This window comes from Astatotilapia calliptera, chromosome 3 (genome assembly GCF_900246225.1).
Source record: "Astatotilapia calliptera chromosome 3, fAstCal1.2, whole genome shotgun sequence".
NCBI classification, from domain to species: domain Eukaryota; kingdom Metazoa; phylum Chordata; class Actinopteri; order Cichliformes; family Cichlidae; genus Astatotilapia; species Astatotilapia calliptera.
The window spans coordinates 7134014-7151441 of NC_039304.1; the positions used below are offsets into that span (position 1 = coordinate 7134014).

Sequence of the window (17428 nt, forward strand, 5' to 3'; positions counted from 1 at the left end):
CACTCACTCAGAGAGAGAGAAAGAGAGAGAGAAAGAGAGAGAGAGAGAAAGAGAGAGAGAGAAAGAGAGAGAGAGAGAGAGAGAGAGTCTCTCTCTCTCTGAGTGAGAGTCTCTCTGTGGATGTGGGCTTCTTCACATGCTTCTGCCTGTAATCCCAGACACACTTGATGATGCTGACATCAGGGACCATCACCTCAGTACTTCTTGTTCTTCTTTACGCTGAAATTTGGCTGTTTGGCGTCCTGCTGCAGAATTTCTTGTTCTTGCACCAGGACATCAAGAGAAATTCCTTGTTTATGTACAAACTTAGTAACAACGTGATTGTGTTTTCCTAAATGCATTCCTCTCTCTCACCTGCCCTGCAGTTCTGCCTCAGGACTTCAAGCTGGAGGATGCTCTGGGTGATGCAGACAATAAACCACGTAAGCACAGTGAAACACCACTCAGCTGTTTCTGGTTTAAAACTCTCACCGTAACCTAACGAGGTGCACGTTTGACACAAGTCCGGGTGACCAGCTGTTCTTCTGTGTGTGGGCGTTTCCCTCGTCCAACATGGCCCCAGTTTAAAGGCATCAGTTGATGCAAGATTAGCAGACAGAGCTGCACCAACAGCTACTGTGATGGAGAAACTGAGTACACAAGATGACATGATGTAATAAAGTCACATTTCCATTTCTGGTTATTGTATGAGCTTAGTTAGTTTCATTGGAATGAAATATGCTGTATTTGTCATAAGATTTGTGTCAAGCCTGCAGTTAGATGCAAATTTGAGGCTGCCTCTCAGTGTCAGTGATATTACTGTATATATGATCCACAAGCATAAAGTCAGATATGTGTGCAACCTTTAAGAGCTCCAATCCAAACACAAACTGATGCCAACACACCTGAAAGGCAATCTGAATAAAAACCGATCATATATGCACAAGTTTAAAGTTCAGCATTTCCTCTTTCAGACAACTTCCTGTGTGTACAAATGCCACCATTACATTTGACTTTTACTTTTCTCTTGGGATCACAAACAAATGACTAAAATCTTACCACACAAATGTGTTAAATGTCTACAGCTTTGACTGAGACTGTGAAGATGTGGTCTGCAAAGCTGTGTCTGTCCAGCAGCAGAGCGTATTCAGTGCCTTTGTTTTCCTCTATATGGAGCTGGGCGATATGAGATTTTTTCATATCACGATATGTTTTTTTCATTTCAGGCGATAACGATATCTATCATGATATAAGCCAAATAACTATATTTGTAAGATTTAAATGTGCCGTTGCTCACAAGTAAAATGTGAAATAATCAGCAGCTTGTTTTTATTTAAATATTTATTTCCCATAATAAGTTCAACAGGGTAGATGTACTTCAGGAACATGAGACTTTTTCAGATAAATAAAGGCAAATATTGCAAACTACACAAAAGGCAGCCGCTAAAGCGTTTAAGTTTTAAAATAGGACAAACTAAACAGACTAAATTGTCAATTCCACTTAGAAACAAAATATTAATTCTAAAAATAAATCTTAGCTTGTTTTACAGAAGAACAGACAAAACTGACTAACTTTTGTCAATATCAAATAAACTGAGAACTAAAAGGAAATTCTCAATCTCTCCTTGTTGTATAGCTTAGCTTTTCAAACAGTTTTAACAGTTACTTTAGTCTGACAAAAGCCGAATGACGAATTAGCGCTTCCAGTCAGAGACTGAGGCTACGTCCACACGTACACGGGTATCTTTGAAAACGGAGATTTTCCGTTTTCGTTTTTAAAAAATAATCCCGTCCACACATAAAGGCAGAAATGAAGGAAAACGCTGCTATGAACATGCCAAAGCAGCAGGTGGCGCTAGATTCCTAACCGTGCAGAAATGTTGGCCAATCAGAAGTCTAGAAGCCTCGGTGGGAAAAAGTAAACAAAGCTGGGGCATAGAAGCAGAACCGAGTCGTATGTGTGGAGGGACAGTAACTGTGTGTATATGTAAGCATTTAAACACTGCAGAGAGTAGAATTAACAGTAACAGTATTGTAGAAATTCATTTCACCGAAACAATAACGTGGCGCACAGTGTGACGCATGCACCAGTTTATTGTATTTCCAGACTTGCTTTCGGCACAATTTACAGTGCACGCTACTCTGTTTTGTCAGACTTGAAATAGCCGAAATACCTTCACACTACGGAACTTCTATGGCTCTTCTGTTCGACAATCTCTCCGGCATTGGAACCATCATCCGGTTTTTCTTCGGTCACGCTCGGTTGAATTTTCTAGTCGGCACACTCATTTCCTCCATTACGCGCTGGCTCCATTACCCGCTGGCTGCTTCCCAAACAAACACACGTGCAGCTTGGCACTTGTGCTGTACATAACAAGTCACGTGACGTGATTGGTTCGGCTCTGCGCTACTTAATTTGGATTGGCTGACCTTTTTTAAATTTATTTATTTATTTATTTATTTATTTTTAAAGAGGACAAGAGCGGCGAGGTCTATCGCGATAGCTTAATTTCTCTATCGAGTAAAAGTTATATCGCGATACATATCGTTATCGTTCTATCGCCCAGCTCTACCTCTATATGGAGCTTGTTTCACCATTTTGGATGCCAGACACCCTGTGAGCACCCAGCAGCACCAGTGAACCTGCTGGTAATGGCTCCGTGAGGCCTGAACAGTCCTGATCCCCTAAAGGAACTGGTCCCATCCACCTACAGCCCAGTAACCTGGACTGGCTCCATACTGGGCAGAGTCGGTGTCAGTCCTGTACTGCTGGATGAAACCCAGCTTCAGACTATTTCAGCTCCATCACTTAGAGATGTTTGCATTTTTCACAAATGAAAACTGTAAGATTTTACTTATTTGTTCATGATTTGAAACACGCAGCCAGGCAGAAAGGTATCTAGTGTGACTGAATAAATAAACTGTGATTATCTGCTATCATCTCATGAGTGATGGCAGTAAACATATTGACCATTATATGTTATTCTGACTTGTATAACAGTGACACCAGCACCTACAAAAAAGCAAACAGCACCATCAGGAGGAGCAGGCGGAGGTGAGAACTTGACAGCATCTTTGCACAGAGTCATTTTAGGTCTGAATAAATGTGGGACAAGAAAATCTGTGCGCTACAACAAATCTGATTGTAACTGTGTTGTTGTTTTTTTTCTCTCAGACTTTAAACTGGAGGATTTCTTTAACGATGTCACCACCACCACCACCAAAGTCCCACCCAAGGTTTTCCCCAGGGTCCCTGCAGCCACCAAGGCCCCAGCGAAGCCCAAACCCAAGCCAGGTGAAAGAAAGCAGCCCAACTCCCCTCCTGAGGCCTGTGGGTTAGCTGCAGAGCGAACGGGCTTTGTTACCTGAAATCTCAAGAGTTCAATTTTTACATCTCTGAATAAATCAGTGAACAGCAGCCACGCCCACTTCCGATTAATCAGAGCTTTTAAACCATTCGGCACGTCGAGGTTTTGGTGTAGAGAAAACATGAGAATTTTCTCACGCTCAAACATTGACTTATTTTGAATTTGCAGAACATATTAGGAGGTAAAAGAAGAATATTTTTATCTAGATTGTCTCGGCACACGTATCCAGCAGCTGAAGCTGTTACTTCTTTGAAAACATTCCTAGACTCACCATGAAACCTGGTTTCCTTAGTTAGGAGCGCCTGGTGGAGTCTGTGTACTGACTGTCAGTTTCCTCTTGGTAGTAGCTGGTTGTAACATGCAGACAGATTTATTTACTGCAGTTAGTACGTTCATTTAGTTTTTAGTTTCTATTAGTTCATTGCTGCTGTAGTTGTTATAATGGGGAGGGTGCCAGGAGCAACATTTAGGGAAAAAAAGTATTAATTCTAGAAAACACAACAGTCTCTGATGGCCGAGTGAATTCAGCTCAGTGCAGTTTATGTAGCTCTCAGGCTCCCCTCACTGCGCTTTACATTTGTTAGGTAATAAATATCTAATCTTAAATGCTTATATGCTGATTATTATTGGTTTATATAAGAGAGGCCCAGACTTCAGTGTAAAACTAGGTTACAGGCTGACCAGAAACTGCATGTTTTTTGTAGAATATGAGGACCCGACAGAGTGAGACTAAGTCTAGACAGGTTGCCCTGGCAACAGACCTTTAGAAAGTGGAAGTTATTGCAAGCTGCACAGGAAGTTTTAGTGCACAGGCATATTAATAAATCAGACGCAGAAAAGAGGAACTGAATAGAAGAAGTTTTGTGTGTAATGAAACTGTGTGACGTATGTGACGTCGAGAGGTACATAAATAACCTGGCTTCCTGTTTTCTGCTTGTGAGCAGGCATTTCTGTGTGTCTCCATATCCCGGGATATGTAAATAAAGATCTTTTTAATTTTTTTTAAGTAAAAGACCACTTTTGAGCCGTGTCTTTTTGGCCCTAAGAATCAAAAGAACAGTTTCTAACACTTGGTGCCGTGACCCGGATTCTTGTGCGGCTGAGGGGACTAATTTGGACCTTAAGGTACGATCTGATATGAGTTGGACAACAGACCGGTCTAAAAGAGTATATGTAACCGCAAGCCTGTTGAAAATTGTGTACATTGGATGAATTCTAAATTAGTTGTCCACTGAATTGATGATTGTTACCATTAAAGTGGCTCACTAGTGGAAATTAAACTAAATTATAAAATCTGTTAAGTAGATTTCAGGTGACATGTCCATGATAATTTTGGGTAATTTGGGATAAATAAAAGTAAAGTTTTGGGTTATTTGATGAAAGCTCATTGTTGTTAATACTGGGGTGGATTTATTAATTGTTGTGATGTATGTTTGATGTTGGTGTGTAATGTGTGTGTGTGTGTTACGTCAGCCAAGAAAAGCGATATGAGGTTAGGATATTTGGTTAAGGGATATATTCCTGTATTGATTAGCAGAGTTGGACTCGGGCACCAGATAATTTAGCTGTGGAATCCCCACAGTGGTGCTTTTAAACGTATTTAAATAAATTTTAGGACGGACGTTGGACTTCTAGGGGTGCAAAATGTTCTGACTGTGGTGGCTCCATCTTGCGGCGGACGCGCTGCAATTTCCTGCGACGACAGGGTCATCCGGGTAATACCCGTGACAGATAGGGACAGTCGTTAATAATCAGTGGTCAAGTACCACTTTTCTTGCACCGTGTGACCGACAGGGTTGGACCCGGGTGGTCCCGTTTGAACGTGATTGACAGGTAAAGCTAATGGCGCAGACGGGATTCGAAAGCGCCCACGAGTGGGGCTTCCGGTCAACTCACGGGGACCACTTTTAAATTAACATAGGGCCTAGAAATTTGACCGCTATCGGTGAGGGCGTTCCTGAAGCGGGTTGATTGACCAGCAAGGTTGGACCTGGGCTTAGAGGCTTTTAAATTAATCAAGGGAAAAGTTAGGTGTACCGGGACTGAGGTTTGGAAACTGTGATATGGAAATGGTGAACAATATTGGTTTTGAAGAGGTGATATGGTAATGGAAATAATTTATCTTGGCGGTCAGTGTCTTTTAAAAACATCAGAGCCTTTTGACACTGGCTGTCTCCACCAGATTCACAAAAATGACTCCTGTCTCTCTGCATCAGCTCTGCGACACTGGTGACCTGTCCGGGGTTACAACAGCTCCCCCCGAGGCAGCGGGCAAAGAATCCAGGCTGCCTGTCTAAGAGAAGCTCTCAGTTTAATGCTGAACATTTCACTTATTATTTATTTTATTTAACCTTTATTTAACCAGGAAGATCCGATTGAGATTAAAAACCTCTTTTTCAAAAGAGACCTGACCAAGAAGCAGAAAGTGTCTCACAGTTAAAGAAATTCCTCAAACACAGGCAGCAACAACACACATGCAAGAATAAAATGAAAATAAAGTAAAGATAAAATTCAATAAAATGCAAATATAAATTTCAAAGTTCAGTTAAAATGACAATCACTGAATTGACACAGCTGCATGTTATGGACTTGGCCTTTTAGGATTCATAGTTTAGATTTCAAAGCACTTAATGAAATGAAGTCGTTTTCCAGTCGTTCTGCAGTTCGTTCCAAGCCGACGGGGCTAAATGGACGAAAGCTCTTTTGGAAAGGTTCATTTTGGGCAAATGGAACAGAAAGCAACAAGTAACCATGCAGACGAAGAGAATAATGACCAGCATGTTTCACCGCAACCAGGCAGCATATGCAGGAATCCAACTATTGCCTTAAAACTGTATAAATGAGAGTTCCTGCGACTGGCCAAAGCAGCCCATCCTACCTTGGAGTATAACTCACAGTGGTGAGTGTGAGGTTTGCAGTGAGTGATGAACCTCAGAGAAGCACGATACACAGCATGAAGCATTCACATATAGAATATCTCCATAATTGCCTTTTACCTGCTGCAACAGGTAAAAATGTTGCAGCACTTTCCTGTTCAACATCGTACTCATGCTCAGCTGTTGATGCACCGTGATGGTGAATGGGCTGGTTCTTATACTGCTGTACTTGAGCATTCAGATCGCTTTATACAACATAAAGATCCATGATGTGGACACACGCATCCACAGACCAGTGCAGTAAACAGGCCAACGACACACAGTAACCAAAGCATAAGGGAAGTGTAGTCACTTGGTTTAATTAGAGTGTAATTAGTTGTTTTTTCTTTCTTTTAACAGTATTGTTTATTTGATCTCTGCTTCCTTTTTTTTGCTCTAACACAGACGTTTGATCTTTTTACCCCTGCAGCCAGTGATGACTTTAACCTGGCTGATGCCTTAGACCCCAGCAATGACATTAATGGCAAGGATAAGAACGTGGGGAAGGGAGGTGGGTGATGGTGTCCTGCATAAGATCAACCTGACTCCTAAATCATCCGCCTTCATTAAATGGCGAGATTTCTCATTTCAAATGAGAACATGTCATTTATCTGTTTCCTGTTTGTCCGTGTTTCTGCAGGTTTGTGTTAGCTTAAGCTTCCTTAGGTTCCTTTTGACTGTCGAAAGTCAGTTTGGTGCATGGTGTGAAAGCCGCTGTTCTTAAAGTTGAAGCCATGAGTGGCACCAAAATGTGGCCTGATTCGTAAAATACACGAGGCCTCAGTGCTCGTCCTCGGCACCGTGTCAGTCTAAAGGAGTTATCTGTCCGTCCACTCATCTCCATCTCACTTCTCCTTCTTTCTGCCATCTCATTTCTTAATTTTTACTGCTTAGCTGTGTCTCCGTTGCATCTGTTCCAAACGTAGACAAAGAGGGGCAACTTTGAATTTATTGCATGTAACGATTTAATGCTAATCAGCCTCTTGTTTGGTGTTTTTGTCACTGGATTGAAAACTGCTGCAAGCTGCAGGATTTAGTTACACCCTGCCTAATGTCCCAGCTGCATAATGACACTGGATCATTGGTCAGATGAAATTATTTTGTTTTTAAATGAGAGAACAGAAGAAACGAAAGTGCATTTCAAGAATTTGTTAGTGTCTGTGAAGTTTCTATAGAAGCTTTTAAAGCCGTCATTAAAACCTGACGATCTCATCACTCTGTTTGTGATTCATTCAGTTCTCATGTGTTTGAACTGAATTAATGGACTCCTCCAAGCCACTGATAGCCACTCTCTGTCACAGAGCGCTCATTGTTGTCCTCCTCTGCTCCCACGTCTCCTCCTCCCACTGACACACTGCTGTCTGCTTCAGTGTTTAAATGCTGAACACCAAAATAGAGTTTGACAGATCAAATGCACTCATGTTTCAGTTCACATCCAGCTGCGTCTTCACTGTGTTTCCTCCCAGGTATGCTCTCTGACGACGATTTGTTCAATTTGAGCAGAGATGAGACCTACAAGCCTGACGACAGCAACGGCAAAAGCAAAGGTTAGACTTCATGGTACATATTTAACATTTCATTACACCAAAGATGTAAACGCTCTTTCCACACGAGGGAATGTGGTGGCAGGTTTCTGTGTCTGCTGTGCTCCTATAACTGAGCTGTGTGTGTGTGTGTGTGTGTGTGTGTGTGTGTGTGTGTGTGTGTGTGTGTGTGTGTGTGTGTGTGTGTGTTTCCAGAGAACACAGCAGAAGTGGGCACCATCGCAGGGTTTGCAAGTGTAGTTGCCATGGCGCTGGTGGGTGCGGTCAGCAGCTACATTTCCTACCAGAAGAAGAAGCTGTGCTTCAGTATTCAGCGTAAGCTACACTGCACAGGTGGTTCAGAGGGGGCGGGCCCTCACTGCTACACTGCTATAAAATGAAAAGCGAGCTGCTGTTAGCTTCAAGTATTTGATCCTCGTTGAATTTGTGGGTTTGCTAACTTATACAGAAATAAACAGTTTGTAATTCTTATGGTAGATTTATTTAAATGTGCTTTTTCTGGATTATTGCAGGACTTAAGAGATACAAGGAGCGGCTGCTTGTATCTCTTATGTCTCTAACTATGAATATATTTTATTATCATTACATCTGGATTAATATACTCACTATTTTTAATTCACTGATGACTTGGTTGGAAATGTTAAAAATTCCCATTTAAACTTCATAGAGCTGTCGTTACTTTTACAATATTTCAAGAGTTTTCAGCAAAAACAGGAGATACGATGGAGTCATCATTTCCATTTCCTTTGAAAAATCAATAATTGATCATCAAAACAGTCAATGTTTATTTATTTATTTTTCTTGATGGAATAATCAATTATTCAGCTCCATCACACCAAGTATGAAATGCAAATGCTAATATTGAAGCTCCACTGATGATGCCTTTCTACCACATGTTGTGAACGCACTCAGAGTTGACTGAATTAACTCCAGGAGATAACAGATCACCTCTAACACATCACCTCTAACAGATCATCCTCTTTGTAGTTACATTTCTAGTCTAATTGGCTGGTCATGAATAGAGGTGGCAACAGTACAGACTTTCTGTACTTAAGTAAAAGTACAAATACTGGTGTTAAAAAATACTATTTCTTTAGCTCTGTGTTGTCTCTTCCTTTGAAATCCAGCAACACACTGTGTGACAAACAGTTTGTGTTTGCTGATGTTTGTTGAGCTGATCGAAACCTTGTAGAAACATTTTTCCCTTAATGCTCGTTGCGCTGGCTACATGCTGACTAAACAGACGGACACTTCAGCCCCCGAGTATAAATGCTGTAGATGATACAGCTGATGCTTTGATAACAAGCCTGTTTAGAAACTGTAAAGAGTAGAAAGGACAGATATTTGTTTACAAATGTAGGAAGTAAAAATCAAAAAGTGGTCAGAAAGATACAAATACCTGAAAATTGTACTGCAGTACAGTAACGAAGTATTTATAGTGAACTGTTTGTTATGTGTTGGCAGAGAGTCTGAACACTGACATGCTTAAAGCCGAGAACCCTGAAGCGGTGGTGGCCACAGAACCACAAGGTACACACCCCCCTGTTATATAAATGCATATAAATGTACAGTGGTCCCTCGCTATAACGCGGTTCACCTTTCACGGCTTCGCTGTTTCACTGATTTTTTTTGTGGCAATTTTTCTTTTTTACAGCGCATTGTTCTGTGTCCTGATTGGCTGTAGACCATTGTCAATCGATCTCGTGTCGTGTCCTCTGTCCAGTACAGAACTTTGAGCCTGTATGAGAAAAGTGTATAAAGTGTGTAGTGACGAGTTTTACTTAAAAACATCTGTAATAACTTTAAAAAATAAAGTTGGCTACTTGCAGATTTCACCTATCGCGGGTTATTTTTAGAACGTAACTCCCGCGATAAACGAGGGACCACTGAAGTTGTTTCCTTGCTTTCAGAACAAGTTGTCACAGATCTGTTAGAATAATGTCTGACAGGAATGTTGTTGTATCTCTGCAGTGCAGCAGACTCTGCTGGAGCCGCCCAACGCTGAACCTCAGACTGAAGAGAACGCTGTGTAAAACAGAGCCAATCACCGGACTCCCCAACAAACCCTTCGCATAACCCCCCTATACACACACACACACACACACACACACACACACACACACACACACACACACTGAACAGGCAGAGGTCACAGGTTGTCTCTGTGTAGCATTATTGCTGCAGAACCTGGATCTGTAATCCTGGTTTGTCAAATCTCATGTTTTTAATTCTCTGTAACGCACACAGCTCACACCGTGTGGGTTTTACCCCACTAACCACTCACAATGTTTTTTACTGTTATTTATTTGCCAGCATGTACTCTGTAGTGCTTTGCTGGCACAGATTGAAGAATACCTGAGATGAGAAGCTAGCTCACAGACTCAGTCAGTATCCACTGAGCTGGTTTTGGGCACATTTGAATTTATTGATGATATTTTTGGCAAACTGATGAGTCAGTAACCTGCTGCATGTTTTTAAAGCAGCCTAAAAGAGCATTTGAGGAAGCTGAACTCCAAAGTTAACCAGATTGCTGTGAAACTCAAACTGACTTTTATATTGTTTATATTTTGTTTTTATTCTTTTTACTGTGAGTTGTATTTAGGGATAACAGATCATTCTGTGTCCCTCGTTGAAGCCTAACTAATCATGTCTTGTAAATCAAAGCTATTGTTTTTGTTGATGCACAAATCTGACCTGAAATATTTATGTGGTCTCTGCTCTCCACACGCCTGTGGAGGACATTCAGCTCGTTGCACTATTACTACTCTAACCATGTTACTATTAACACAGCTTTGGCTTTAATCTTTCTTAACCAAGTACATTAGTGAATGACTAAGGCATCCAACACCTGTAAGTATTAGAGTGTAAATGGCCTTATAAAAAAAACTCATTTCTAGTTTGTTTCAACCATTAATGTAAATGATGCTGAAACATCTGAGCGGTTAATAAAACACCTTATGGTCAATTTCAAACCTAGAATGGGAACTCCTCAGATGGGAAACAGTGCCCACTCTGCGCGCCCACTCTGTGCGCCCACTCTGCCATATTGTCTTCTTTAAGGGGGAAAGGGGATTATTGATTGGAGGGTCTTTACCTCACAATATGAAGGACTGGAAGCTGTTTCCCACGTGTAAAGCTTGTGAGAGTAAGAGGACTGAGTATTGTGCCAAATATGAAAAGTCAGAAAAGCAGTAAATGCACTTGATGTGAGTGATGATGATGAAGTTTGTTCCACATCAGTTTCAGCTTAAAACTGCGTCCCGTGAGCTGCTGCTTCCCTCTGAATCCTAACGGGACTTTCTTCAGTGGAAACGGACGAAACTCCAGCACTTTGTTCCCGGGAAAAAAAAGCTGACTGTCACAGAAATGTTAACAAGTCTAACATGAGTAGTTAGTAGTACTGGTGACTGAGTTCTTGTGTTGGGTTTGTGGAGCTCTGAGGTGACTTTGACTTTAAGTTTGTGAATTTTTCTAGAAGAAATAACATCACATGACAAAAGGTGAATTCATTGAAAACAACTGTAAAGTGAGTAGTTATATTAGTTAAGATTGTTAACATTTGTCAAACAGTTATCCCATAACAAACATAAATATTTAAACAGGGCTGTTTTGCCATTAGCTTGGAGGCTAATCCATGTCAGGTCCAGCTTATGGTTCCTTCTTGTGTCTCGTGGTGTAGCTCTGCTCTCGTACTCTCAAAGATTCAGTGTAATATTTCTTTGCATTTAGTTCCACAGCCCAGCTGTATGCTACACAAGGGGTTTGCCTACTTTCCAGATTTTTCAGCTACAGGACGGTGGAACTTTTAGTAGACGTGTAACCTTCATTCATGGTATCCTAATAAAACACATTAGTTTTTCTGAATTGCTAAAACACATTTCCTAAAACTGCAAAATTCAAGCTACACTCACAAAACCTTCAACCTGTCTTGCAAAACCAAACATTTGATCCAAAACTATTTTAACTTTACTCAAAATCAAGCACCACTATCAAAAACCACTCAAAACCAGCCAATGTGCAAACACAACTTAGCAACGATTACACCCTACAGACAAAAATTAGAAGTAGATTTTCCTGTGTAAGGGTTTCGGTCGTAGACTTTCCATCTCCATGCTGAGAAAAACTCCTCAGTAGGGTGCACAAAGGGAGAGTATGGAGGAAGAAACACATTCATAAAATGCTGCTCATTGTGAAACCAGTTGCATGTTCTTGAATCTCGGTGAAAGCTCCATTGTCCCAAATGATGCTCTGCTTACTCGCGATCTCCCTGCTCAAGCAAAGCATCCTGTAGACCATCCAGGAATGTTGCTAGAAGTTCGTTGTTGTATGGCCCAACAGTAACATCGCGGTGGAGAACCCCATAGCTGCTGATGGCACAGTTTCGTTCAAATGGTCCCAATAAACTTGTTTCATTCTTATCCTGTAGCGTTGCAGGACACGGTCAGTCATTGACAGACTCACACGATTTATTCCCTCAAAAAGTGTGTTGTCTTCCATAATCTGCTGCTGTATTTCACGCAGTCGAATTGCATTATTATGACGGACCATATCCACAATAAGTGGCTCCTGGCGTTGTGAGAACATGCGTGTTCTTCCACCCTCATGTGGCCGTCTTTCAATTCTAAACAAAATACCATTTGGATATAAGTACACACACTCATGTTTTCAGGTTTTCACACACAGTAACATGGAGAAATGATTTTTCACTGTCTTCTTACTGAGAGTAAACTTTTTACCTGTTTGCTTCTCTGAAGGTCCGGATTATAGTAGCAACCTGCGTAGGTTTGGTTGCACACGTTGCCCTGCCTCCCTCATTGCAATGCACCAGAACATGATCTTCTTGGTCTTCGTCCTTGCCCAACACCTCTGACACGGACTCCTCTTCCTCTTCTATTGTATTGCCCCACTGTTGGATCCACTCATACCATACTCATACTGTTTAGTAATCGGGTTCACTGATTGGACACATGTTTTCAATTTTAAGTGGCACGGTGTAAATGATGACAACAGTGTGTTAGTTGTGTTTAACTTCTGTAGCCTGTGTGCACCACACTGCTAAATGAATTTTGTGTTTGAGAAAGTGTTTAGAGTTTTGGTAAATGGGAGATTCAGATTTGCAAATGATGTCCTAACCAGATGAACAGTGTTTAAGATTTTGACAACTGTGAGATTGATTTGATGTGTTTTGGTGTTGGTAGTTTAGTTTTTAGTGTTTTAACAATTCAGAAAAACTCTAAGAAACCTATTTCTCTGCAGAGTTACTGAGCAAAGATCACATCAATCTGATGGATGTGGAAATGAAATTCAGCGTCCCTCTTTGAAGAATAACTAATTACTAACTGTTGCACATCTAAGCAACCAGTGAAACCAGTAAATGTTTACTTTATATCAGTAACAGAACTTAGATGTGAAGACAAGAAGATTGTGTATAAATAAATAACCTTCAGCATCCGAGTAGACAGATTCCCGAGGCCATAATCAGTCCAGAGGACATCGTCTCTGACAGCATCTGTCTCAGACCTGGCTGATTTTGGGTTTTACTGATATTCCAAATCTCACTACAAACTAGTTTAACTGTTGATCCAGGAATAACAAAGACAAACCACTGGCCGACTCCCTCATTACTCTATTAAAAAGACATTTCAGTTTCTGCTGGACTAAAATGGGTGCGATAGGAAAATTAGGGACCGAGTGGAAGGAGTTTGGAGCTGGCACCGCTGCACAGAACCTTGGTTGAGTTGGTCTGTGTTTGAAAAGGTTTAGCCGTGTCGACGATGTTAGCAGCCGTAGTTAGTTGAAGGGTTTAGATAGTGCCCTGAGGAATGCTTTCTGAAACTGAGCAGTTCTGTTTGTACTAGTGTGGTAGCATATATTCCTGCTGCATTTAGACTTTAGACTTGTGTGTGTTTGCACTGTTAGCTTGCTTTTTTATACTTTTTACTTGACTGGACTTTTCCTAATAACTTAACTTTTGAAGATAGTTGATGCTTCCTGGTGAGTGAAAGTTTTTCCAGCTTTCCATTGAGTCTTGGCTGTTCCAAAACAAGAAAGCTTTCATTAACGTCCCTGCGCTGTGTCTGAAACAGTTTCCTTTAATGTCTGATATATTAACCTTTTTGTAGCACAAACCTGTAATGAGGGGATCTGATTTATTCCACACACAGCATAGATCTAGTAAATAAGCTCATGTTCATTCATGTGTGGAACAAAGTCTTGTAATAAGAAAGTCAATTAGTTACATTGTATATGATTGCCATCTTTTGTTGTTGTTGTTGTTGTTGGGAGGTTGGATTGTGTGAGCGAAGGATCAAGTACAGAAGATGCACAAGTAACCATACCAGACATGGACATGCAGTAAGAACCACCACTGTGTGTCCTGTGAGCTGTAACAGAGTGACAGTACAGTCATCCAGCTGTGCTCGCAGCCTAAAGAAAGGAAGTGTTACAGTCAGGATGCAGCACAGACAGCAGCCTGTTCCCTGGTGTGACTCTGGTAACAAGAGACAACACATCTATCAGCTGCTTCTCACAGCTTTACTGTGTTCACTGCGTGTTTCACTTTGAAAACGGTTCGACTGGAATGGCAGGAAGGAAAAATGCTGCAACTGGAAGGTGGGATCAGATTAACAGGTTCATGTCTGGAAAGGGTCTTTTTTGTATATTTGAGAGTTTTGTGATGATTTCACTTTGTGTACATGTCTTTGAGGTTGGTCATTAAAGTAGGATGTATGTGTATAACCAATATTCTATGGCTAGATAAATCTTTGTGCGTGTGTGAGAGATGAACGGTTAATGCTAAAAAGAGAAAAATAACCCAGTTTGTGGCCACAGTAGCCATTAGCATCCTTAGCTTTGTCTTATTTTCTAATCCGAGTGATTCCTGTGCTGGGTTGTGTTTTTTAGGCCGTGTGTTGTGTTTGCAGGTGTGGTCTCTGTGTAGTTGGCGGTGCTGTTTAAGACTCTGCATACCTGTATGCTGTAATCCAAATGACACTTCTCTTTTAGCCTTATATCCTGCAAAGTCCCACAGGAGCGCACTGCAACATTCATGTAACACTGCACAGCTGCACCCGAGCGACACCACAGTCGCCCCCTGTTGGCGACAGGTGGGGGCTGTTTCATCAGGCTCGGGCTGCTGGAAGCTTCACTCAAATCAAACAAAATAACAAACCTTTCAGTTGGCTGAATGTATTTAAATATTCATGTTTGAATGCAAAAATATTTGGTCTGTAGCAAAAATATGTATTTACCAAAGACAAAGTGCTGATTGAGCCTGCCATGGCCTCTGTGCAGAGTTACTGGATAATCTGTTATTAGAAAATAATAAACTGTTGATTATATGCTTGAATCTGAATGTGAAGCATTTGAATTGGTCTGAGTGTGTATGAGAACATGACTGTTTTATATCAATGAAAAGAAAAAGATACGTCTGATGTCTTAAAATAATGTGTGCTAACCTGTGCAATGCTTGCATTCAGCCACAGTGCATTATTATTGGCACTGTTCTGCTTTGGGCTTTAGTGTGGAATTTATGGCACGCTGCAGTTTGGATATGGGCCCCATGTGTGACCACCAGTACCAGTAGACCTGCTACAGCCCAGCAGCAAACAGTACAATGTTTGATTAAATGTGACTGTGTAACGATTCCAGCGTAGATGGAATAAAACCAGTAGAATGTTTGTCATCAATAAGCAGAAGATGTGGCGATCAGCCCTCGTGGCCTGTTGAACATCAGTGATGTTGGTTGGTAGTAGATGAGTTTCCACTGTATAAGATCTGCACTGTCTAGAAAAGAGCTTCATCTTTAGCCAGCACCTGCGATGCTGTCACTCAGCCTGCCGTCTGTCCTTGCAGCCGATGATTGTGTCACGCAACGCCAACCAAAATCCTGCAGCCTTACATTTTTATTCAGGAGAACAAGGCGAGATGTCTGGTTTCTGTTACAGAAGCCAGCAAAGCTACAGCTGATCTGCTGCGTGAGGGTTTTTTACCCTGACTGCCACATACAGGACGCACTTCGTCATCTTACCACACTAACACACATACAAACTTTGATGCATGCTTTTCTCTACACACTGTTTTACTTGTGACTTTCGAGTGTTGCGCTGTCTTTTGACAGTTGAATGTTGCACACAGCTTGAAGTGTAATAGTAAACTGCTTTCTCACTTATTCTTCTGTAGCTTTCTTGCAGTTTGTTACAGCTATTGTTACAATTATTAACCAATAAAATCTTTTTCAAAAGAACAAGGAAAAGACTGGACATCTGAATTGTTTCTTTATTTTTAAACGGCATGTCAGAAGTGAGTATGACTCCTTGAGGATCTTGAGGGTTTCAGCATGAGCCGCCTTTTTAACGTCACGCCACAGCATCTCAATCGGATTCAGGTCAGACCAGGCCACTCACAAGTCTTCATTTGTTTTATTTATGCCATTCAGAAGTGGAGCCGCTGGTGTGTTTTGGATCAATGTTCTGCTGCAGAACCCAAGTGTGCTTCAGTTTGAGGTCACGAACAGATGGCTGGACGTTCTCTCTCAGGATGTTTTTGGTAGACGGCTGAATTTATGGTTCCATTGACCACAGCAAGTCTTCAAGGTCCTGAGTCAGCAAAACAGCCCCAGACCATCACACATCCACCCCCATATTTTACTGTTGGTTTGACGTAAAATACTGTTAATTTTACGTCAGACGTAATGGGAGACACGCCTTCCAAAAACGTTTGTCCTGTCAGTCCACAGAGTATTTTCCCAAAAGTCTTGGATCATCAAGATGTTCCTTTTGCTCAGGAGTAGGTTTTTGGCTTGGATGAGTTGTCGCTGTGCTCTTGGGGTAATTTTGGTTAAATTTCTTCCACCTTTCTGTGGCGTTCAAGGAGACGAAGACTTTTTTTGTTTTTGTGGCCCTTCCGTCTCAGACGCCGTCTGATGGTTATGGGGTTATTTTCCATTGACAAGCACCAATAAAAGTGTAGTTCATGTCTATGAACAGTGGACACCCGTGTGCACACCTGTGTGGATCAGCGTGCTTGTATTCAAAAGGTTTCCCCATGTAATGATCTGCTAGAGGATGTAGAGAGCCATAGCCCTGTCTCCCAGGGCATGAAGCAGGCATGGAGGAGATCCAGGCTCCAGACATCCAGAGGCCCCAGAGTGTGAGAGCCCAAGGAGGACCACCGGAGGGGCATCCGTGCCACCCTCCTGGGAAGAGCTGAGGAGAGCCCCAGATGAGGGGTCACCCAGTAGCCACGGAGCAGAAGCCAGAGGGGGCTGCAGTGGCGTGCCCGCCGGCTCTGCCGGCAGCCAGCTGTGACAGAGTGATCCGAGCCGCAGGCACAGAGGCCGGAGGCCCGAGGGCCCCCTTTGCCCCGGACGAGGCCTGACCGGGCAACAGGCACCAGGCCCTGCCAAGTAGTCACCGGGAGTGAGCTGGTACATACCTGAGCGCCCAGCCCCGGACACCAAGAACCACCAACCCACCGACCCCTGAGGGCATCAGTTACCGGCAGGGAGTGTGGTGAGGGGAGATAGGCCTTTGGAGGGCCTGGGAGTTCCCAGAGAGGTGGAGTGTAAGACCCGACCTGACATATAGACACAGACAAACTCTGTACATAAGATGTAAGGGCG

At 42.1% G+C, this 17428-nt stretch overlaps 1 protein-coding gene across 1 annotated transcript; it reads left to right on the forward strand.

Moving 5' to 3' along the window:
* Positions 1-319: 319 nt before the first annotated feature.
* On the forward strand, positions 320-16051 carry cd99l2 (CD99 molecule-like 2; the record flags this gene model as incomplete). Its single annotated transcript, XM_026161461.1, has 8 exons — positions 320-422; positions 2981-3034; positions 3155-3274; positions 6693-6773; positions 7729-7809; positions 8002-8121; positions 9271-9336; positions 9778-16051. Coding segments are annotated over 8 exons (687 nt in total), but the record flags the coding sequence as incomplete, so codon positions are not given.
* Positions 16052-17428: the final 1377 nt, after the last annotated feature.